Source organism: Notothenia rossii (assembly GCF_949606895.1).
Source record: "Notothenia rossii genome assembly, chromosome: 3".
Classification (NCBI taxonomy): domain Eukaryota; kingdom Metazoa; phylum Chordata; class Actinopteri; order Perciformes; family Nototheniidae; genus Notothenia; species Notothenia rossii.
In genome coordinates this window covers 10147013-10172259 of record NC_136901.1, presented here as the reverse complement: position 1 = coordinate 10172259, position 25247 = coordinate 10147013, and the positions used below count along the sequence as shown (strand labels likewise).

The 25247-nt window shown below is 39.5% G+C and overlaps 2 protein-coding genes across 3 annotated transcripts in view; one reads left to right on the top strand and one right to left on the bottom strand.

Annotated features, from left to right (window-relative positions):
* Positions 1 to 17428, bottom strand: part of LOC307034608 (ATP-binding cassette sub-family C member 4-like) — a gene marked incomplete at its 3' end in the record, with an annotated part of 26500 nt that extends 9072 nt beyond the window's left edge. Inside the window, exons 1-7 of the mRNA XM_079673437.1 lie at positions 17153 to 17428; positions 16452 to 16562; positions 11356 to 11476; positions 9880 to 10104; positions 9567 to 9656; positions 909 to 1072; positions 395 to 520 (exon numbers count right to left, since the gene is read on the bottom strand). Of these exons, the coding sequence (XP_079529563.1) occupies positions 395 to 520; positions 909 to 1072; positions 9567 to 9656; positions 9880 to 10104; positions 11356 to 11476; positions 16452 to 16562; positions 17153 to 17226 (911 nt within the window). The 5' untranslated portion in view covers positions 17227 to 17428. The remainder of the gene's footprint in view (positions 1 to 394; positions 521 to 908; positions 1073 to 9566; positions 9657 to 9879; positions 10105 to 11355; positions 11477 to 16451; positions 16563 to 17152) is intronic.
* On the top strand, positions 13123 to 25247 carry LOC307031225 (claudin-10-like). 2 transcript variants are annotated; one of them, XM_079668136.1, is made up of 6 exons: positions 13123 to 14847; positions 21297 to 21831; positions 22833 to 22994; positions 23126 to 23207; positions 23293 to 23391; positions 24348 to 25247. In XM_079668136.1, the coding sequence occupies exons 2-6, from the start codon at positions 21612 to 21614 to the stop codon at positions 24475 to 24477; spliced, it is 693 nt and encodes a 230-aa protein (XP_079524262.1). In that variant the 5' UTR covers positions 13123 to 14847; positions 21297 to 21611; the 3' UTR covers positions 24478 to 25247. The 2 variants fall into 2 exon arrangements, with proteins under 2 accessions (XP_079524262.1, XP_079524263.1); XM_079668137.1 differs by lacking the exon at positions 13123 to 14847 and adding an exon at positions 19526 to 19593.

Here is a 25247-nt window from a genome sequence, read left to right as displayed (position 1 = left end):
TTGAAAAGGTAACAACAACAGATAACAGCAACAACAAAACAAAACAACTTAAACTGGAGCTAGCGAGGAGAAAGCGGCGAACAAGCAGCGCCAGGTTAGGTTTAGACCTGGATTCATTTGCTTTGACAGGAAATGTACTGTAGTCCATTAAAGTTAACCACACATCTCCTTTCCTTTTCATAAACACTGGAGATGTGAGCCAAGGACTACAAACCAAAACCTACACCACAAAAAGGACTATAAAACCCATATTCAGCAGGGAATTACAACCTGCATTTCAGATCTTCAAGAGAAAAGCTCCTGAACTCCTAAAACAGCACACGCTACTTTGATCTAAAAATATCCCAACTGTGAAAAAAACGTCCGCCCACAAGAATGCCTTTCATGTTTTTACCTTCTAACCTCAGACACCAGAGCAGAGAAGGGTTTCTCCCAGGCGTACATCTTGATGATCCTGATCCCAGACACCACTTCATTCATCATGCGGATCCTGTCGTCAGTGAGACTGGCCGTCTTACTCCTGTAAGGAAAATGAAGGAAATGTGAGTCTGTTTAAAATCTGCAGAAACATTGTGTAACAGAAAACTTTCAAAAGTAGTTTGTGTGTGAAAGCACAAGTACACTCCGATCTTGAACATTAATGGCTGCAAGTACAACTGGTTCTTCCACTTACAGGTACTTAAGTAAAGTTATTAACTCCATTAACGCTTAACAATAGCCTTATTAAATATGACTTGGAAATTAACCCTTTATACACCTTCAAAAGGAGTGTTTGATACTTGTGTGTAGTTTGAGTAGAGACCTCTGCTCAGTAAAAAAGATATAAGTATATTTGCGGGGTGAATCTGTACATTTGCAAAGCTATCAGCTACAATGGAGTATCTGGATTCTGTGAGGGTGTGTGTTACCTGAACTTAGAAAAGAGTCTTCCAAACATGGTTTGCATTGGCATCAGGATCATGAGCACCACCATGCCTGCCAAGCATGACGGACCGATCTCCATCCACAGCAGCCCCACCACCACCGCGGCCTGGAGGGGCCCCACCCACAGGAAGTGCAGGAAGATGGTCACCTGGAAAGAGAATGTACCATGAATGAGCTGCAACACCACCAGGACAACTTGTCAAATCAATATACTGGAATCTTTATTGGACATTTTTACTATACAAAATATAACAGGGGTGGGCAAACTTTTTGGCTCAGGGGCCACTATGAGTTTTAAAATTAAAAAGACGGGCGGGGCCAGTAGCAGATTGGTGAAAAGATATTTAGCTGTCCACTCCTCATTATACACTCGGCACTCAATGTTGACTGTTCTTTTCCTTGGTCCACTCATTGTTACAGATGCAGGTTCAAAGGTGAATTAGGTTCAAAGGTAAATTATTGCGTCATCGTTTGCGTCATGACGTAACCGTTCACGTTCCTTCTTATGACCCACACAGCGTTTTACGTCGCTGATTTTCTCCGCAACACCACTCACAACAACATCAATAGAGGACTGCGTCGGGTATTTTTTAATTATACGAAGCCAGATTAAATTAAAGAACTAATTCTCCGACCTTATACCTTTCTCCAGAGTGCCGTGGTGCATTGTTTATTAATGTGGTTCAGCTGCATTACTGCCTGCTGCAGTGCTGCTCGTCTACCGGAGTTTATTCTCCCATTAACTCGCGGCAGCGGCCGCTGTAAAGTTGTCATTGTCTGTCACACAAGCAGCCAGCGGCGCCGGAATCATTTCAGAAATGGGGGGGCCAAAAAGTGTGTGTATGTGACATACTTGCCAACCCTCCCGATTTTCGCAGGAGACTCCCGTTTTCCTCCCGGGGTCATATCTATACCACATTTCTCCCGATTTCTGACTAAATCTGATTTGTTTCATTCTAACATAACGCACCAAATGTTACTGTTTCCACTCGGACTTCAATACAGCTACACCATTGTTTGGTTTCCATAGTAACGTGTCTCTTTAGTAGCGCGAGCAAATGAAAATCTGAGAGGGTGTTCAGGAGGAAGATAGTCAGAGAGAACAGAACAAGAATGGACAACTCGACCCCCTGTTCACTCATTTCCTGTAAATTAAACTGGTCCAGCGCACACATATGACAGCGCAGTTGCTCATTCCATCTCTTCTTTTTTCCTGCTACGCTCTTGTTTGAAAAGCTGAATGTTGACTGGTGTTTGACTGAAGTAAGCTCTGTGAAAAGTTCCAGTTATTAACTCGGTATTTACAAAGCTGTCATCTCCACATTTGGAGAAAGTTACAAGCTGTTTGACAGCAGCAAATCTGCATATTTCACAGAAGGCTCGTTTAGTAGTTTTGCAAATAATTAATCACTCTCTGTTTTTGTACCATTCTGCATTGAAGTACCTTTCTCTTTGCCCAAATAAGCTTTTATTTGCCCAATGTCCCGACAACAAACCTCCACGCAGTCGGAACCAGCCTTTTTCGGTTCAACAATGCAGGCGGTGGCGGCGGCGGCGGTTTTGACAGTCTCTGCGGCCGCAGAGCGGCTGCTTTTGGGTTCATCTGGCTGCGCTGGTTCTATGTTTGAAGGACCAGGCTCCGGAGTTGCGGATGTCAGGGATGTGACATCGAAGTTGTTGAATTTCAGTTTAGTTTGATAGTATTTTGTTTTCTAATGCGCCGGTTCTTCTGACATGTTTGCAAGTTTATCTATCTGGTTAACGGCTGACACACACAGAACAACGTAACACATAACGTAAACAACGTAACAAATAAACACATCTAAGCTTTTTTATTGGTTGTAATGTACATGGATACATTTGAATGGAGTGACAATGTCCTATTTGATTGGATTACAATGTACATATTCTTCCTGTTATGTCTGCCTGCTTTATTTTACCCAGAGTCATAGAGATATAAGAGTTAGGACACTCCCATAGACCTCCGTTGTAAAAAATAGCAGCGCCTACTTCCGGGGTATGGACATCGAAATAGTTCCAAATATTGTCATTTGGGCGTTGGACCTCATTCACTTACATTACGGCGCGTCGATTAGTTCCAGAGGTAAGTTGCTGAAATATCGAACTCTTTTGAATTGTCAACTGTCTATATTGTCTCAGAGGCCCTTTATGATGCTTATACTGGTCTTCATTTGTATATGCACAGCGTAATTATCTATATTTTATTTTGGTTGTTACAACCAATTTTGCTAGCATTGCCTGCTAGTTAGCTAGAAAATGTGTTTTCCAGGCAGTCTTGAGTGAAGCGGCTTGTGAGAACAAATTTGTGCCCTTGTCTCAACAGGTCATGCTGGACCTCCAGGATCGTTGTTATGGCCATCACCAGTCCTGTCTGGCCTTGTTTCCAGCTGCCCTTGGGACTGATCTTCAGGCCCCGAAACAGATGTGGTTTTTTTGTAAATCGTTGCTTACCCTAACCCTTTTTTGTAAATAGTATTGCTTTTTTATAAATAGTTGCTTTTTTGTAAATAGTTGTTTGTAAATATTTGTAAAATGCCCCCCCCCCACAATTGTTGTTCGCACAATTATGCTTCTGTTTTTCACTTTGTGGTGTCCATTGTTCAGCCACTGTATTGGTAAGCAACCATTTGTTTTGGCCAAAATGTGTTATTCACACTCCTGACTCCAGTTTGATGTGCTGCATTCTCCTCTAAGTGGTCCTGATTTCAGGCAGAGATCATGGCTTGGAAGGTTTTATATCGTGTAGTGGTTTTGAACCATGGTTCAACAGGAGCTTCTGTAAATAGTTTTGTAAATAGTTTTAATATTTATCTTAGAAATCATTTTCAGTCTCCCACTCTGTCTCAATTTAATTTATCGTTTCTTTGCCCCACCATATGTTTTGTTGTCCAAGGGCACTAATTTGGTCTGTGTTGAAGATTGTTTTACACTTTAGATAAATCAAATTGTGTTTTTCGGCTGAATTAATCTTTTTCTGTTTAACCCTAACCCTCTTTGTTCTCCTTCTCATTCATTTTACTTTGTTTTGTTCTAACACACATCGCTTTTTCCATACACTGTTCTTAATACTTGTTCACACATTTGTTCGTCCCTTTTACTTTGTTCTTCCTGTTGTTCTTGTTCAAACACACATAGCAATTGTTACAAGGGGCAGGGGAAAAGGTTAAGACATGTAGTTTAGAATGAAATGAAAAATCTATGATGCATGTGTATTATCCTCACAACTACAGTCATTAAATGTCCACTTTTGTGTAAGGTTTGAGGGTGTGTTTCTGCAAGACTCATTTGCAGATTCACCTGTTCAGAGGCTTTTTAGTGGGCGCGTCACCGGGATGCCAGGGGTGGTTCTCACGGGAGGAGGAAGCGCATGTGTGGTGAATGCGGGTATTCAGCGGGATATTTAAGTTTCCTCAGCATGTCTATATATGTTAAAATGCAACGGGGGAAGTAACTGAAAGTAACCGTATGTGGATATTGCATCGACCAACCTCGAAGCACGTCTCCCTGGAGAGGACACGCACAGTGAGAGAGATTCTCTCCAACACAGGGTGAGATCGCTCCTTTGTGCCACGCCGAAAAGAGGAGATTCCTAGCCTTCTAATGATATCAGGATTGTTTTTGTACTCCAAATATTAAGCAAAATATGTCACATTATATAATGACTGTCACCGAGTCATCATTTTGAGAAAAAGGCCTTTAAAGTTTCCTCTTCTCTGGAATCCATCGATCTGATTGGTTATTAGCGGAGCAAATGATCAAAGCAGTAACGGAGGGAAGATATTTTCGTTTGGATTACTGGTCTGGGGAAAGCTCGCGAGTGTGTGTGTGTATAGTGTATACGTGTGTGTTTGTGTATTTTTGCGTTTGTTTCCCGGGGAAAACACTCAGGAGAAACACCGGCTGTTGTTAAAATTGCTGTGATGTCAAGTTACTCCGTTCTCCGCTTGTAATTATGCCGTTACAAGCTTCAAAGTTGTATTTATCATCCGAATTTGCCGATACAAGTTTAATATTCTGAAATCCAAGACTTTGTTTATTTGAAATCAGATGAAAACAAACTGTAACGGACCCTGCCGTGTTATCTATGATTACTATGCCTTACATTCATAATGTCAGCGGAGGGAGGGGGAGCGGCGCTGTGGAAGAGCATAGTGGTGAGTGAGAGCTGTCATCTTCCCTTTACAAGCTTAAAAAAAATGAGATTGAATATAACAATCAAAAATAACAAAATATACACAGCTAGATCAGATGGCGTTCTTTTTAGATGCGACTTTAGAGTAGAGGGGAATTATTGAAACGGGATGTGTACAGTGTTCCGCGGCATCCGCTGCTACGAAAATGTGGGGCAGGGCTGTAAAGTGGGGGGGCCAATAGCCCCCTGGCCCCCACGCTTCCGGCACCCTTGCAAGCAGTTGATAAATATCCCCCATCCCTATAACTGAATGTGTTTTAGTCTGAAAGCTGTTTGGCATCACAACTCTGTTATGAAAGTTTCTCTGGCATTCTACAGGTGATGTTAGCATAGCAACCGAAGCTAATCAAATTGACTACTTGTTGCTATCATTGTGGCATAAGCCGTTTTCTACACGCATATTTTCCGGCGTAGTTTTCGGCATGATTTTACTTGTGATGGCCACATGTAGCCCATGTATTGATTCCATCCGATAGCTGCAATAATACAAAACAACAGGAAAACGTCTGCCTCTTCACAATGGTCAATAACAGTGAACGGATGGTTATTAAAGTAAGGTCAAATAAACAGAATCACACTGAGCCTGGTTAGTGTTGCCCGACTTTAAGTGTTTTTTATAAGTGCGTGGTCGCGTTCTAGTCACTTTGCTCAGCGCTACTGCTTGTTACAACTTGTATTCGCTGTACTCGCCATGAACTCTAATTGCTCAGGTTAATCTCGACCCCCTCCAATGTAAGCATGACGTATTTGGTTCTTGGACTTGCCGGGTTGCCGAGTGGGGCCAGCTGAGAGAATAGACCAGACTCCAGCAAAGGTCAATTGTGTATAGAGTGCGCCACCTAGTGGGATCAACGGAAATGCCGGGTATTGCAGGAAAAAGGCAAAATGAATCCAGTCTTTACTATAATTTGGACAATTTTGTAACAATATTCGGCGGGCCGGATTCAAAAGCCCAACGGGCCGTATATGGCCCTTGGGCCTTAGTTTGCCCACGCCTGATACATAAGGTACCACTTTACAATAAGACTACCCTTACAAAGGGTTTACGAATAGTTTGTAATTCATTTATTAATTAGGTTGTGAACACTTTATAAATAATTAATAAGCTTTTATAAGCGATGAGATAAACAGGGCAACTGTGACCGGTTGCTTGCCAAATAGTGAGCTCACATTTATCTGTACTGCTAAGCCTTACATTAGCTACTTAGCTTACTTCGTCCTCTTCATCAGCCAGCATCCTTGGTATCTGTTGCTCACTGAGTTGATTCTCGCTAAGTAGCCAATATAAGGCTTAGTCATCTTGCCAAATAGTGAGCCTGTGTTGATGCATGAACACTATGTTAGAACTGGTTTATAAATGGTTCTTAATGATTAATAAAGTGTAACCTAATTATAAACCCTTTCTGACTCCTTTATAAGGGTAGTCTTATTGTAAAGTGGTACCCAATATAATAAAACAGTACTCCATTTCTTAGATTTTTTCTTCATATTTCTTATGTTTATCCATTTAATTCTAAATGAAACCCAATTTCTCTCAGGATAAATGAAGTATTTTGGATCCTGATAAACAAACAAAAGTATTCAACAAAAGAGCCACACATTGATCGCTCAGGGCCAAGAGGGCATGCAGCAGACTCCAGTCCGGTGGTGACTTTCTAAAGACTAATGCAAGCCAGCATGAGAGAAGGACTTGATTAACTTAAGAACCCAATGCCAAACAACAAAGTGGTGTTTTCACAGCAGGCTCTGATTAAAAGGAAACTCAACACTTTAATGAGACAGAGTGGGATTGGTGCCACAAAGCCTCAGAGGATAATCAGTCCCTCACGCTGGGAGACGTTCTCTGTGTTCCTCAGAGTGAAACAGTCAGGACAGAGCCAACACAGTGAGACACTGTAACCACACATAACAGGAAAATACGTTACACCCAACAACTAATTTATCCGGCAGCTATAAATTAAACCCTTAAACTTAAAGCTTCATAAGGGTCAACTAGGTCAAATGTGCATTCCTGGAGTTAAATTCCTCAGAACACACTCCCTCACGATGCAGGCAGGTGGAGATGGAGTTCATACAGCTCATCTTGCACTGGATTACTGAGGTAGATGCAGCTAAACACTAAAAATATATCTGTTTTGAAATGTATCATAAAGTGTCATTTTATTGTATTTGTGTCTTTCTAACTTGTTGCTTAAACCTCACAATAGCTGGGGGGGTTTCTCAACAGTTGTAATACACGTCTGGCTTCCTTCTGTTCTCCAGCATTCGACAGACAGAAGGGTGGCACCTCGACCTTTTCCATTCATTTATCACCAGATGTTACCGATTGTAATTATCTGGCTTAATGTCTCTATCCTGTTTCCATTTTGTAGACTGTAATTAGGGCTGAACGATTAATCGATTTTAAATCGAAATCGCGATTTTAAATGATGCAATTATCAAATCGCAAAGCCTGCTTGTGTCAGTCATCCACACCAATCAGAAGTGCTGTGCTCCACATGTACCAGCCATTGTTAACCAATCAGAAGTGGCCCATGATAGAAGGTGATAGACAGATTAGCCGCTTTCACACCGCAGGACTTGCCGTACTTTAGTGCCGGCACTAAAGTACCACGGCACTGAATCCGCCAGGGGGCCAGTGCCAATCGCATTCACACCGCAGCACTTTCCCTGAGGCAAGATTACGCTGACGTCACTTCGTCTTCTTCTTCTCTGGGTTTACTGGCAGGCCGCAAAACCACTTCACTTTATCTTTGCACTACAGACAGACCGTAGTGCAAAGATAAAGTGTCACATGATTATCTACTAAATTGTGAATTCAGCATCAACTTCACCAGGATGAAGTTCATATCTTCCTAAGATACGTGTTACTTTATGTCCCTACTAGAATCCGAGCTCAAATGACTCAAACCAACAAAATGTCCAAGCAAAGAATCATGTGCACCATGACGCTGGGTTATAAGGGTCATTTACAAATAAAATACCCCATTATAACAATGGACTCTATCTTTATGTATTTATTATATATTACCCCCTCAGGCTGATTTTGGAAAAGGACATTAACCGTTGTTTGGTGTTTTTCCCTTATTTATCTAAAACAAATGACATGATAAATGACTTGTGTTTACGTGTGTAAGACTTGTGTTTCTGCCCTTGCCATTGCTGCACAAGGTTGCAACATTGTAGATCAATTCAACCACCGACACCTGTCTGCTCTCACATTCTTGCTTTTGCGAACATCGCTCAAAACATTTGGAGTTGGGAACTGCTTTCTGTAGAAGCTGCTGCATCCCGTCCTCAGAGTAAATTGCCAGAAGCGCCGACACTTCCTCATCATTCCACCGCTCCGGTGTTGTAGTACGTGTGGTCATAACTGCTTTAAAGTACAAAAAAACTACTCGCTCAGGTGTGGATGTGGTTTGTAGCGAGGAAAAAAATGGCTGCCTAACAAAAAGAAAATCAGAGTCTAACGGGGCGTGGTTTGCAATTCGCCCAGCCAATAGAAATAGAATAGAAATTGGCACTCTTTTATCACCAGGTTCGTACCACCTCTCTAGCAGGGACTGAAAATGGCCAAAAGAGTTCCCGGCACTGAGTAGTCCCGGCGGTGTGAACCCGACATTATTGGTACTAACGGAACTAAAGAACCAAAGTACCAGGGAAAGTCCTGCGGTGTGAATGCGGCTATTGATCCAATCACCTGCCAAGTATTTTTGAAATACTTTTCCAAATGGCTTCCAATGGAGCTTTCCTAGATGGTTTGGTGAAACAAACCATCTGAGTCAGGTTAGTAATGCTCCATCACATGTTTCTATTACAGGGTGAATCTTAAACTGAAGCTTGACTTTAAAGCAACCCAACGGAAGTGTCATGTAAGTTTAGTTCTTTCACTCGTAGCTCGGGCTGCGGGGGTGCTAGAGACGGGAGCACGTTGATACGACCTTCCTAGCCGGAGATACGGCCGCATTTTACAATAAACTTCCGTTGGGTCGCTTAAAAACAAATATCGCAAATCGAATCGCAATATCTGTCAGAAAAATCGCAATTAGATTATTTCCCCAAATCGTGCAGCCCTAACTGTAATGTCAATTCCCTCATATCCTGTATTGTCAGTAAAAGTTACATAATGGTACATTATTGCCTAACTCCTCATTAAATAACATAATAAAATACTGCTCTACTAAAACAGTTTCCTAATCTGGGATCAATAAAATATATTTGATGTAAACTTAAAACGCCAGTCAAAATAAAACAAGAGCTCTTAGATTTGTGTTGTTCCTGAGCAAAGAAGAAACAATTTGGTCTTGATTCTAAAGGCAACTTGGGAGTAAGTATGTACATTTGTTGGCCAGGAATGTTGTAACACCTTGACCTTTGCAGTAAAAAATAGCGAACCCTTCTGCTCTCTGAAAGATTTCATTTCACTTACGTCATCAAACTTGTTGACGTCGTTGGAAAGGAGGTTGACGATCTGGCCCGTGGTGGTCTTTCCCATGGCTGAACTGCTGAGACACAGAGCCTAGGAAGAAGAGAGGAAGGGCCATTGGTGCTGAGCATCGATCACGAACACTTTCCAAGATATCACATTTGAGGGAAAGAGATATAGAGATATCAGAGATATGACCTGTAGTGTTAGGGCTTTTTGTTGAAGAAACACATTCAAAGGTCATCCCTTCAGTGCCATGACATGCAGGTCAAGCAGCATCAATGATAATGTGAACGGGGCCTGCCCTCCTACTGACCTTGTTGTAGATCATGTGACACATGGCCACTCTGATCTTCATGCCTGTCCTCTGGACGTGGTAGAAGTAGAGGTGATGGAGCAGGGCGAGTCCGATGGAGCAGACGGAGAGGCCGGCCGCGTAGCCCAGAGTCTCGTACAGAGCCGCCATGTCTTCTGGGTCGTAGTTCTCAAAGTAAATAATCATCTTCCCCAAGAACACCGGCTGGATCACCTTGATGACTTCCTGATAGGCAGGCAGGGAGATGGAGAAGGGTGAGCTTCACAACCGTCAACCAAGGAGAAAAGAACCCTGACAGGGCCAGCAAGATCCTGACAGCTACATAATAAATAAATCATTTGAATCACAGGCCGTTCCTCAATCTCGAGGATACTGGCTTCCAAGCCAATATTTCAAGGATGCTACGTCATCAAGTGGCGCAGCAGGACCGTTCCAATGTCCAGCATACTTGGAATTCCACAAAGGCTGCATCCTTGGTTTGGGGGAAATTTCGAGGCTGCACATGGGTAGATTTCGCGTCCTTAAAATCCCCACAATGCTTTGCGCACGGACCAATTTCAAAAACCCTCGCGGAGAATGTAATGTTTACATTTAAATGTAAGTATGTAGTGTTGGTAAATATGTTACTTTGATACATTTGTTATCACCAAAAATGTATTCCGTGAAAGTAAAGCAAGTTCATAATTAGATAGACATCGTGAGGTATTTATTTTCGGTACAGTTTATGTTGAAACCGTTAGAGACAGTGGCACACTTGTCAGCCTGTTGCATTCTTCTTTGTTTTCCGAAGCCGTGACTTGGAAGTACGCGACTACCAAGCCAGCATCCTCGAGATTGAGAAACGGCCACTGTTCAGAATCAGAATACCTTTATCAGTCCCACAGAGGGGAAATTTGCAGCGTTACAACAGGAAAGAGCCACAGACAGCTTAGTGTTGCATATCTTACATGCGTTAAAAAAGTACTAAGTGATAATATAATAAACAATATGCTAAAAAAAAAAAAAGAAAGAACAAAAAGATAAACTAAAAAAGTTACATAATTTTCAAAAATACAGATAAAAAATTAAGATATTTTATTGATTTAAAAAGGATTTTATTCCTTCTGCTTTGATTAGTCTGTTATACTGCGAAGCAACAGCTGAACTGTGACTATAGCAACCCAACTTAAAATGCCAGCAGCATTGATCGAGGTTCTCTGTCCCGAAAATGTCAAAGTCTGTTCACAATTACTTTTATTTTGACAACAGCTGATGTTAAGTTGACCTGGCTTCTTTCTGCAGAATAACACGACTACACATAGGGCCTTGATCAGAGTGTCTTCAGCAGAGGCCCGCTATAGCGAAATAACAGGCCGTACAAAGTCAAAATTGACCAATCAGAATTCGAAGATTTAACAAAGCCCTTAATATTAACCAACCAAAGCACCAGAGAGTAAATCCACTATTCAATGTATTTACAACGTTTTAAACACTTACTTCAATGAGGGTAAAGATTCCCAGCACTCCATATGGTTTCCAGTAGCACTTTATGATACATTTGGTGAGTGAAGGTGGTCGCAGCTCTTTGGTAGCTTTCTGGATCTCAACATCCCAGTATCTGTAACATAGAGACAGCATGTTATACAATGTTTTTTTAGTGTGATAAACAGTCTCCAGCCATGCACCAGGAGGAGTCAGTACATGTGCTACATATTTGTTGAAGCTTTCATAAATTTTTGAAGATTAAAATCACATTTGTAGATTGCATCATTCCAAAAAACACTTGGATGCTCTAATAAAATAATTATTTCAAGCTTAGAAACAGTCTTTTCTTAAGATTAGTTTAAAAATACAATAAGACAAGATATTTAGATACATTTAGGCATTAGGGGTATAAAGTGGCAACTGTATGTTCAGTCATGAAAAAGTGCTCAAAACAATTCTCATTTTGTAAAACCTTCGATATTTAATCAAAGATCATCGTGGTATCACAGGTGCCTATGGAGAGAGAGCATCATTTTCTTGGACAATGGAGTGGCAGTTGCTTCCTTTTTAAGTAAAGCAGTTCAAAACAATTTGTCCCAGAACGTTTCAACCAAACTAACAAATATAGAAACATGACTAACAGAGCATAGAGGCATTGAGGCCAGTATCGCATGCTCACTTGGTCACAGTTAGGATTTCGATTTCACTCTCAATCAAACGCATGCAAAAAGATGTTAAAACACTACAGAATAACCCTTGTCTGCTTGCGTACAGACCATAAAATAACATTAAACGTGATAAGAAATCAACTGCTGCGTGTCAAATTCAAACACTTGGCCTTGGTTCACGTTTAAAGACAGTTCATGTATGGAGTAGTGTTTCTGGTTCCGTCCTGCAATCAGTCTGCACATGTTGCAAAATATACCACCTTACAAAACACAATTGCATTTAATCTTCAACCTGAGGGATGGTTTTCCTGTTGTTTACTATTGTTAAAGCTAAACATTACAGCTTATCTTTGGGACGTTTTCTGATAATGTTTGACGTGACCGTCGAGTCCCTACGACTGAGCACTTATTAGTGGGATAAGGCACTGTCCAAATTGTAAAAGCGTGTTCAAAATGATCTGGCTTTGAGTTAGCTTTGTGTTTAGCACACGCTGAAGCAGAAAGGGGTTACAACTAGGCTTAAGGTTATCTAAATAAAAGTAGCATGGTGGAGTCAGTGGTTACTAAAGTTTTTTTTTATATCCCACGATAAGGTTACTGACAGGAGGTCCGAAAATTACGTTATTTTTCATAAATGAATGTTCTCAACGGGCCGGATGTTCTGCGTCCTGTTTTCATTTAATGCTCATTCAATTACATGTTTATAAGGCTTACATGAATAACTCTCTGAATGACGCTTTTTAGAAATGTCAATTCATCTCATCATCACACGTTGGCCAGGCCTACATATAAGAGCCATTATACAGTGTACACTTATAAAGTCTGACTATAGAATGACTTATTGCATCTGTATAATAAATAATACAGAAGAGAAAGACCTTAACATTTTTAATATTGGTATTAAACATTTTTTAAGTCACAATACATGTTTTCTTTATATTATTTAGCCCTTGGATATATGCCATTTTATACATATTATTAACACGACATTTGTTATGGTTTCCATCCCATTTTGACATCAGTGTCATTTGTGTTTCACTTATTCAATGGCACTTGGTTGTTTATGTGAATGGTTTGCATACATTACATTTTAGAGGTCAACAGATGATTAGAAAGATAGTTGAGAACAAAATCTTGCTTATTTCTCTTGTGAATAACTAAATAAACATTCTCTTAAGCAGGGTATATGCAGGAATCCTGAAGTCAGATGTAAAACCTTTTAAGACCTTTTTTAAGACCCTTTCCATACATTTTAAGACCTCATCGTCACTTTGAGTTCTAACCGGTTACCTTGGCGACACATTTACTATATACAGTATTGATTGTCCTTCCTCCTTATCTTCCAAACATTTAGACGCAGACTTGCATTTCCCCATAACGATGTTGTTTAACAACCGGCGTAAACGGACCTTTGCCCGCTATCAAGCAGTGAGCGTGCGATGTCCTGTTCAGATGACGTCAAATCCAACGGGATGCCATAAATAAACTACACAGAATCACACTACACACCTACGCAATGATTACATTCAGGCAGACTGTAGAATACAACCTCTTTGGACAATTTATATACTTATTGGAAACAAGCTACAAAATGTAATACCTTGGAAAATGCCGTTTAATACTTTTTAATAGCCTTCATTTTCGCTAAATTGATTTATCAACTTTTAATATTTTTTAAGACCCCGCGGTTAAGTCTTAAGAAAAAAACGAAACATTGCTTCGATTAAAGACGGTTGGGAGCCACAGGCCCTTTTTCATTTAGACATTCCAAGTCATTATATGACTAGAGCTCAAGGCAGTGTGGACACAGCCTAAATGTTTATAAAGGGTTTCTATTTATAGAATGAGAGTTTTCACTTCCTGCCGTTTCAAGTTTCCCTGTGCAGAATCAGGACATGCGTGTGCATGCAGGTTATGTAACTCAGATTCCTGTCAATGCTTTCACGATATCCCCCTGATCCACAGGTGGTAATGCGTCATAAAAGGCAGGGAGGAACTAAGCCAGTAAACATGGATGTAATCAAAGCTGAATACAAACGTTGTTAAAAAAAAACGCTTTGTGATTGAGGAAAGGAAATGCATTCATCATGTTGGTTTGACCTTGAGGATGCAACCCAACGCAAAAGAGCGAATGTTAACATTACTTTTCTTTATTTAGAAGGTTAACGCCTTGCAAATGTGGCGATCAATGTGTTTGTACATTTGGTTTTAAGTAAGGATGTGCTGGGAATTTAAAGGATCTCATTATCGAGGAATTTGTGGTAAAGGTACGTCTCTTTCTGTCGACAGAGAGGACAATACTTTTTGTTTTTAAATCTCCTGACACGTACAAGAACACACGGTTTGATCTTAGAACAATGCTCTGCTCCAATCTTGGTTTTGATATCAGGGGCGTGTTTAGTCACACTCTTATTTTAATTCTTAATATGTGTGTGTGTGTGTGTGTGTGTGTGTGTGTGTGTGTGTGTGTGTGTGTGTGTGTGTGTGTGTGTGTGTGTGTGTGTGTGTGTGTGTGTGTGTGTGTGTGTGTGTGTGTGTGTGTGTGTGTGTGTGTGTGTGTGTGTGTGTGTGTGTGTGTGTGTGTGTGTGTGTGTGTGTTTTGGTGTATGCTAGAGTAGGGCAGGGCCAGGGGATTAGATTTGTTTATCTATTCCAAACAACCAATGTATTTAGAATTCGTTTAAGGGTGACTTCACAGAACCAGCCGCTATATTTCCTCACAGATGGAGAGTGCACCACATGGATGCATTGAACTTTAAATGTATACAGTTTTCTTCCGGGGGAACCTTGCCCGGCCTCCATAGTCTCTCAAAAATCATGTGGCAAAAGTTACAAGGTAAGCACTTTTTATTAATTTTTTTATTACAGATGTTATCTTAAAACAGCTCTCTCGATAGACATACAGTAAAAACATGTTGCTGCTAGATTTGAAAGGAATGCATCTCAGGACGCGTTTCTGACGACACAACTGGACTTTGACAACATTTATAACACCATCAACGTTACATAAATTTCATCCCAATAAGCCTCTCACTCATTTACTGCTCATGGTCATGTGGTGAAGTTTTTCAAAGGAAGATCTTATCATGGATAGCCAGAGATAGCAAACTGAGAATCCCCAGTGGGCTAAAGTGGAACATTCTGGGTATTTACCCATTTCATCTTATTACTAAGGAAAGTGACTGTGCACAAATAGAATATTTGGGGAAGTACTGCAGGCCTGAGTAACATATTGATATTGCGACATTAGACTAGACATTGTCATAGTTTTTGGATATAATAATATCAAATGTGTTGCCTTTTGCTGATTTTAAAGGCTGCATTATTGTTAAGTGATCAAATGTTTAAGCTTGTATTATTTGTCTTAAACTAAGTCATTAAATCCAGAATAACTTACTGAATATTAGTCGAAAAATGTAAATATTTGGATATTTTATTAAAGCCCTAACAGTAAACCCTACACTATCATTGCAGTAATAATATTGAGGTATTTCGTTGAGCAGATGGCGATATTTGCCCAGCTTTATTAGGGAGCTTCCTGAAGTGTTCAGGGTGGGGAATTCTCTTTTTAAAAAATGAAAATCTACCAGCTACTAGAGATACACACTCAAATTGATCCGTCACTCAATAGTAAATCATTATTTTGTGTCTGAAATCAATCAAAACGTTTGCATGGTGGGGGGATGGACCTTTGAGATATGACAATGACAAATGTGATCTTCAATATTTCGTAACATTCTAAAAAAGAGTAAAAAAACAAACAAAAAATGAGTCAGCATTTAACCCTTCCAGTTCTCTGGTCTCTAAGTTTCGGTCACACGCCGGGAAAAAAAGGTATCTCGTTAACAAATGCTAAGGCGATTTTGAAGTTTTGTTTTACGACATCAAATATGTCAGTATACACTATTCTTACATTTCCGTGCATATTCTGAAGCTTCTTTGGGTCTTTAAAAAGACGGTTGGTAACACGTGGCTAATTGAGACCGCTAGACACCAGTCATATGACCGTGATGAAGTTAGTTTAAAGGATGCATTTATGCTTGAATAATAAATAAAAGTGGTGTTGATATGTGGAGCTTATCATGATGAATATAACATGCAAGTATCATAAACATGTATTTGCCACAGAGCTTTTTTTCTGCAATATTCCAAAAGTTTAAAGGTCAAATTGTATTGACTATTTGTCACGAAACCTTTGCGATGCTAACATCAGGTCAGCATACACAAATATGTCATTCCTGCCCCACTCTATTACTGTGACATCTGTATATTTACATGTTTTTATGTTGGGGTTTATTCTGTTGATTATACACATTATTTGATTAATATGTAATGTAGTTATAACTGAAAGTTAGGGTTTTTTAGAGTCCAACATGATGATGACGTGTATATTTCACAGATACAACTACTTTGTAAACAAACTTGTTGAAGGCTCTGTACCTCCGCAGATCCTGCCCAAGATTCTTCGACCTGTCCTCTGTGAGCACATCGTACATGTCCTCTTCTTCCAACTTGCGTTTGTATCCAATGCGAAACAAAGGATTGAGCCACCTAACGGAGAAATACTCAAAAGAGTCAGTTTTGGAGTTTGATAAAGATCAAGAGAACAGTGGATCTATTCATAATTGTCAGATGATCCAACTACACATGGAAGTGTAAACCATAAAATACATTAGCAGCCATGAATCAGATACATCAATGTGAGCACTTTTGAGCTCTTAAAGTGGGGTGAAATTTAACTATATGATCTAATATGTAGGTCTAGAATAAAACGGCGAACTGCATACAAACTGGAATGAACATGTCCAACTTTCAGTTGATTAAAACAAAACTGGTAAAATAGGAAAAAATAATCACCTAAACACAAATATTATTGTCAGGGTATGTTTCTGATCACTGTCACCTCAAAGTGAAACAAGTTGTTGTTGACCAACCTCAACGGATTAATAATCCAGTCACCTTTTTCCAAACAGTCAAAAGCAAAACAGTCTGGTTTCCGTTTACTCTCAGTTTCCTATGTTACACGTTCATGACAATGGGGAGTATAATGACAGAGAAACATTCAGCTACAATGAGACATTTTAAATCCCCCGCTAACAGCAGCTAACAGCGTTCATCATCCGGGGCATTTGGTCACTTACCAGAAAAATATCTTGGACACCAGGCCGGCCGAAGCCGCTGGGTTGGTCTTGGTTTCTTTACTGTCTTTTTCCATGGTAGCCCTCACTCACACGGTAGTTTCACTTTGACTTTCCCCCCCTTTTAAATCCGCTTCTACGGGCTATGTAGAGAAACTTCGGTTCACGTTTGTATTACATAACTGCTCCGACATGTCACGGCCCCCTAGTTGTAAAAGTTTTGCGCCCCAAGGTGTGTTGCGTATCCCTCCCGGCACACGAGCTAGCGTGCAAAAGACATTAGAAAGCACCTTCATAGGCCCCGCCCCAGAGATCCCTGGATTGGCTGAAAATAATGACCACCCACCGGGATTGGCTCCAGCTCTGCTTTCACTCCATTGGCTGAGAACATTTCCAGCACATATAACTGGATTTGCATCGTGTGTAATAATCTATAGTAATAATCGACATGTGGAAGCTTGAAAGCAAAACCTGAACATACTGTTCCACAAGTAGGATAAAGCAAAGCATTATTTAGTGAAGTTTAAACATTAACTTTGGGTCACTGTCAAGTACAGCTGTTTAATGACTCACTTGACTCGTCTATAGTATTTCAAGGTTATTTCCTATTTTACATTTTTGTTTCTCTTTTTATCTGTAGGCCTACTTATGTTTGCCTTAGTGCAACAGCCAGACCTGAATCCCCTCTTTGGGGATAACAAGCTTTATAATATATAGTGTTGAATTATCATTATTGCCATTTTAAAATATACTCCCAGGGTAAAGTATAAGTTTTTCAATGGTTTAGTACGGAAAACGGTTCAAAGGTGTCCGAGTCATTTCCTCTTTCATGTGGCTTGCCTCAGTCTTATCAGAGTGACTCAGCAAAATCTCTCTTTATTTCACATAGAGTTGATAGTTGCACTAACTGACTTTATCTCAAGATAAACAAGTAATCATGCATCACCGTAGATAAGAAAATAGCTTATAATGTGGTAGTAGTATGAAGTGTGAGTATTTTACAATCATAATTAGTACATGGTAAAGGAAATGACTGCATACAAATGCTTGCTCTCTTTGTCTGTATTTTGTCACCTTACACAAACACAGAGACATGATGGGGGAAGATATCCAGATGCCTCCTGACACAATGCAGGTGTTTCCTGCACTGGGAGAGTGAGAGAAAACCGCCTCTCCCTTTACCCTCTAACATTTCAAATTTCAAGGGAACAATTAGAAGGTAAATAACCAAGGTAGAAAATAATCCTGACATTGATCATCTAACGATAACAGACTGAATAAGCCCTGGTTCTCACACCTGGCACTTGATCCTCATGTTGATGTTTAGCTAGCACCGACTGGGAAAAGGGCTGAAGGAGAAAAGCCAGCAGGAGATTATTACAGGCAGCTGAACTCAGCCCAATAACATTCATCTGCAGGGATCAACACTCCTTTCCCATGCTACCCCAGTCCTGTGATAGGCCAACCTCGTCATCCCACATATCCCCAGGTTATTCTCTCACATGAATGAGCACAAAGGAAGAAGTGCACACTTTGTTTCCCTTTAACAACAGGTTACAAGATATAGGGCATGTCTGTTTTGATTCAGATTGAATCAACTGTTACACACAGTACCATGTGAAAACATTTGTCAATGAAATCCTTCATAGGGAGAACGTTAATGTACAAAACAAAATACGGAAATATAAAGAATGCAGCATTACAGGAGAGATTTCACTTTTGCACCATATGATGCAATTCCATGCAAGCTTAGTACAAAGTGCTATAAACAAAAGCCTTTTATCATTATTACATTGATAATATAAACTTCAATAATTAAAATGTTATTCAACAAATGTTACATGTATGTATGTATGTATGGGTATTTGGAAATATATCAATGAAAATGTAATAATCCAATTACTATTTTGATTTCACATAATCAAATGGACATTTTATGACAACATGTGTTTTAATATCTTGCTTACAAAGGTAAAACAGTAAATAATATTTGTTATTGTTAATGTATGCTAAATGTTCATTAAAATGTGAAAACTTAAATGTAATGATGTAACTGAATTCAAGATTTGTTTTACCCCAAATTACATCATTTGTGTATATATACTGCATTTACACAATAACTGTTTCCCAGGTCAGTTGAAAGGTAAAGATAATGATCTTATCATATGTAGCTGTTAATGGGATGTCACCAACAGGTTAACACAGATAACAACCTGTGCCAGCTGCTTCCCTTTCATTGGTAGATTTACAGGATTAGGGTCCCCTCTGAGATTGCACGGCAACAGCGCCCATGGAAACGACTCACGGCTTCAAATATCTAGAGATTTGAGTAACAATGTTCTGAGCACCGTCTCACTGTCATTTACCTGGCTGTAGTTTTCCTAGAAGGCTGACTGTTTGAAAGCTGCATACAGTTAACTGACCCCACACAGAAACTGACCCAGGTAAATGTAGAATGTTTGCAAACGTTTGGGGTAATTATTTGCCCCGGAAACAATCCCTATTTCTTGACAAAGAGAGCTTAAGACCTAATCCTTGTTTCAAAAAAAGTTTTCAGTTTTCAGTACAAGATTAGGATTGAATGTATTAGTACCTGGCTGGCTGCCTAATTCTGCTCACAGGATTGATTATTCACATCGCTCTACATGTTATATTTGTACTTGTAAATTCCAGCCAGAGGGAGGATTTGTTTTACTTCTATGCTTTGTTGCTGCTCATCTTACTGTCGATGACAATGACAGTATGAAATCAAATCACGTCATCCACAGTAACAACATGTCTTTATCACAAAGTGTGATGTAAAGACAGCACAGAACAGACTATGAACACAGATACAAATAGATTACATTCACAAAAAACATCAACTGTAAAGCATGAATTAAGAAACCACAAGGGATGAAGATGGTAGAGAAACTCAACCATTACAAATATATATAAAGAAATGATGATTGTGTTTAAAAAAAAAGGAAAGCATTCATGAAAACACTGAAATGGAATGTAACGTAACACAATTTCAACTACTTTACTTATACTGTCCTACTTTGTACTTTGACTATGTTTGTATTTATACTTGTAATCCACTACATGTATTTAACAGTTCTAGTTACTTTTAGATTAAGTCATTACAAAATATATTTTTTTGATTAATTTGTATAGATCACAGAGACAGCATTCACAATAGTTTTTATTTGTGTGGTATTGGTACTTTTACTTAACTTAAAGGTCAGAAAATGTCTTCCTACCCTGAAAATAGTGCTATAATGCTCTTAAATATAGGTTTGTCACAATACAAATGAACTATCAGCTGAAAAAGACAAAAGGCACATTGACTAACCTGTGACAGTTATAAAAGTTCAAGCAAGGCAGTTAAAGTGTAACTTTTACATGACCAATGTGGGCGAAAGAGACAAGACTACATGGAAACACATTCAGTACAGTAAAGGTTAAAGTCATAAAGTCAGCAAAATATCCCACAGCAGTATCCAGTGAGCTAACCTTAGCAGTAGAACAGGTAAAGCTGAAGCATTACATTTAACTGGGGGGGTGTTTCATATCTTACTAAAATATATATTAGGTTAAGCAAAAAAAACAAAATATTCTTTCTTCTTTAAAACTTTAGTTAAGACCACATGCTGCAGAAAGTAAAATAAGCATACAAGCAGAGAAATTGAAACACATAGTTAAACGTTAATGACAATTTGTTTTAATTGTTTCTCCATTATTAGCAAAAAATGTAACTTGACCGAAAATATGAAGTGTCTCCCACCATGCTAGCAGCTCTGTAAGACCTACACAATGCTAACACACTAGGCAGTCCTGTAGGATACTAAGCCGCTTTCGGAGTGTGAAAAGCGGACTACAATTAGAGAGCCTGATATAATATTCGGTTTGCTTAACTAGAAGCAAAGAGATAACATGACGTTCCTGATATTTGAAGCATCCTTTCCTTTCTGCCACTTGATGGAGCTATAATGCTGTACAACTAGTGTGGAGTTATATTGCATTGCCTTCACCTATTGCTGCTGCAACGAGGACCCGAAGTACTGGATTGTCGTATTTTGGTGCAGAACTGAGCCACATCATTCATTCAGTCAACCCTATCTCTGTTCCTAATCTTGTGTTTTCTTCTCTGTCAAAATCGTTTCAGATCCTTTCAATTAAAGACTTCCTCCTCTTGCAGATCCCCTTGCACATTGTGTGGAGTGATGGCTACCGTGCACCCTCCCACCACCACACACAAACACAATATACAGCTACTGATTGTGTGTCCAAGAAGGCCATGCACTTTTAAGTATTGATTTTCAGGCGTAGATGCTTGGCAGGTGGACGAGAAGCAGAATTCTCCAGAAGAAACAACACTGACGCACCTGTCTCGGGCCGACCCTCCCACCTCCTCTCTGTGTCCCTACTGAGGGATAGATCTCCGTCCTGTCCCAGTCGGGACATCCAAGCCGCAGGAAAAATGGGGAACATGGCAACAGAGATTGTAGCCTTCATCCTGGCCATCTCTGGTTGGATCCTGGTTTCTTCCATCCTGCCGTTAGACTACTGGAAGGTGTCCTCTGTGGACGGGACGGTCATCACTACGGCTACCTTCTGGTCTAACCTATGGAAAACATGTGTGACTGATTCCACCGGGGTGTCCAACTGCAAGGACTTTCCTTCGATGCTGGCTCTTGATCGTGAGTTGGAGTTGGTTTTTGTTGATGTTACAGAGATATAGCTTGATGTGCATATGCAACTAGTCATCTAGTCAAAGCAATGCCCAAAACACCTGTTGTTTTTGGGTGAATTACCAGCATTGTAAGGGTACAAGAGGTCATTTCAGTAACTAAGCTTAGCTGGACTGATACAACCTCTTAATGTGTCCGAATTAAGTCATATAAAATCCCACAGTCATACAAAGGTCACTCGTCACTTCCCATGTCTTGCCATTAACAATAAGCAAAGGCATTGCTATAATTCAAATAAACTGAAGGCAATTTTTACATTTGTGTGGTTTCAAAGATACTAACTATTATCTTTTGTCACTACCTGTTGAGTAAAAACGATGTCTTTCAAATCAGTCATGCTGTACAGCAGTTTTAAAACTCCTATGACCTGTATACATCACTTAATGCACTTCTTTGCCTTTTGATGATTTTGGCTGTGTTAAATGAATATGTCATTTATTTCGGCATGGTTGTGAGTTTCTTCTGGGTTTTTTTCTCCAATATTAGATGTTTAACCTCAGCTCTTACGATATGCTGGTTATAAAGTATTTAGCCAAATACAGAAACTCACATATCCAGGACTGAAATCAAATGTAGCTTTGCTATAGTCCATACTTTGATTTAATAAGAATAGTGTGATTTTTTTAAATACATTTTTTCCAAGTTGCCAATAGTTCAGTGAGAGGACTGATACCACTCTTATCTGTACAATATATATAAAGCAACAGGTAGGAGGATATAGTTAGCTAAGCTTAGATTTTCGGTTTTAAATGTTGTTTTTTGTTAGAAATAAATATTAATTAATGAAAAAAATACAGAGACATATATGGTCAGGCTAGCCGTTTCCGTTAGTTTAAAGTCTTAGTGCAAAACCAAGTTAACCAGATGCTGGATGTAGCTTTACATTTAGCTTCCAGACATAAAGATAATGTCACTAACTTAAGTCATCCCCCCTTGTGTGTATCTCTAAGCCTATATCCAGGTGTGTCGGGGTCTCATGATCGCAGCTGTATGTCTGGGTTTCTTTGGTGCCATCTTCGCCTTGATAGGAATGAAGTGCACAAAAATAGGAGGCTCGGAGTCCACCAAGGCTCGTCTGGCGGTCCTCTCGGGTTTCCACTTCATTCTCAGTGGTACCTTTCTCTGTATATATTGGGAATGTAGCTGCATGTTAAGGAAGCTGTTCAATTTAGGACTACATCTCACTGAATTACATGATCAGTTCTTTTTGCTTTGATTTCAGACCTCTTATTTCTCTTTGCAGGCCTCTGCTGCATGACTGCATGCTCCATATATGCTCACAGGATCACAACTGACTTCTTTGACCCCCTCTTTGTTGCTCAGAAGTAAGAATTCAAGATGAAAGGAAATATTTGTTTCACAGCAGATAAAAGGAAGTCCAGTCACATATGTCTTCTTTTTCCTCTTCAGGTTTGAACTGGGAGCAGCTCTCTTTATCGGCTGGGCTGGATCTGTGCTGTGTATCCTCGGAGGTCTTGTCTTCTGTCTCTCCCTGTCTGAAGGTTCCAGGTAAATGGCTTGATTTTTCTAACATTCTAGATGCTATCAATGTGATCCCCCGTCTGTCATCAGCAACAAGGGTTTAGAAGAAATCTGATTTGGACGAACTCTAAACTGCACTTAGTTGCTTACTCAATCAGGCAATTTAAATAATTACTTTAACTGCAATGAAGAGATGGCAGCAATGGTAAACATGCAATAATCTCTCTCAACATCTTGTCTCATAATCGTTGAACCTACAGGGCAGATTGTATAATCGTCATTTTTGATTAGTATTGTGGCCAACAGAGGCTGAATGTTTTCTTTGTTACAGTCCAGTAGTAAGACATGTTTCCAAGTGAAAGTCACCTTGACTGAGGGTAGCTAAAAGGAAATGTTGCATCAGATAAAGACTGCTAGCTTTCTCTTTCGGTGAAATCTTTGGGTCAGAATATGTTTTAGTAAGTCCTGCTTAATATGGTGTTCATATTGTGAATAAAGACTAAGATAAATATCATTTTCAGATATTACGAAATAACTAGAAAACTAATTAAATCAAGCCTTAGCTGTACTCATTCCTAAGTGTTTGTTAGCATGATAGCATGCTAACCTGCTAAACTAGTGTAAACTTTAAACCTGGTAAACAACAGCATGTTAGCATTGTCATTGTGAGCTTGTTAGCATTCAGCTGTCCCTTAGCACAGCCTAGCAGAGCTGCTAGCATAGCTAAAGGCGGTTATTCTTGTCATGTTGTGGCTACATCAATGAACCAAGAGTAAGAAAGCAAGATAGAACATTTGAACAATAAAAAGCTTGATTTGGTTCTCTTTAACTGTTAAGCAGGTTTCACGGAAAACATTTAAGCATGGCAGCACTAAATGGTTCTCCTAAATGATTAGCTCTACCGACGTGATATACCAAAAGATGCTTATCTAAAAAAAGTTTTAAACGGGCTTAATTTCTTATCCTTTTGTTTTTCTCTGTAGCGCTGAATACTCCTACACTGGAGCTGCGTCATTTTCTAAAGCACGCCACAAACAAAGCAAGACAGTGAACCGCCTCCACAAGGAACCAGGGGAGCCATCGAGGCAGTTTGGAAGAAATGCTTATGTGTGACATCAAACTTATTTCTACATGGATATTATAATAAGAGTTTGTGCTCACCAGAATTCACCAGTGAAAGCAAAGGACATGAATAACATTCATTCACTTCTGTTCCTGGAAACAATAATTAATGTATCAGTTTACATATTCTCTTGAGTTTAAAGTGTCCAGATTCATCTTGAGTTATGGCTCAAAGTTGGGACATTTCTATCAATGACTGTATATCAAATATAAGACCGTTTTTTTCAGGGCAGGAAATGTGGTTTGGCACTGTTCAAACTCTCCGGCCACCTTCAACAAGCTGGTCATTTGTGCTTTACATAGACACATCAAATCTCTATTTCATAATGTTTGAGTTGAAGTCCAAGTGGACGTAGATTTTGAGCAGCATTTTTATAGAATATTTTCCTCTTGAAACCAGAGGATATCGAACAGATGGAAATAACCAAGATTTTTTTTGTGTGTGCCTACATTATATAAATAATTTTTTAATTGGAATCAATATATTTTTTGTATTTTTAAACTAAATATATTATCATTTAAAGCTGTATTAAAGATTATAAGCATGCAGTTTTGGAAGCAACACAATTCAATCATTATGACAAAGAAGTAACTAAAACACAAATGGATTACTGATTAAAACCTGGGTAGAAAGGATATCATTTCATTGAATCCTCTCCTGCTGATTTAAGGCAGTCGAGAACACCTTCAGCTAATAGCTGCATCGCATTTTTTGGTTTCTTGGATCGATTGATGTGACCTCCGAAGGTCAGGAGGTCACA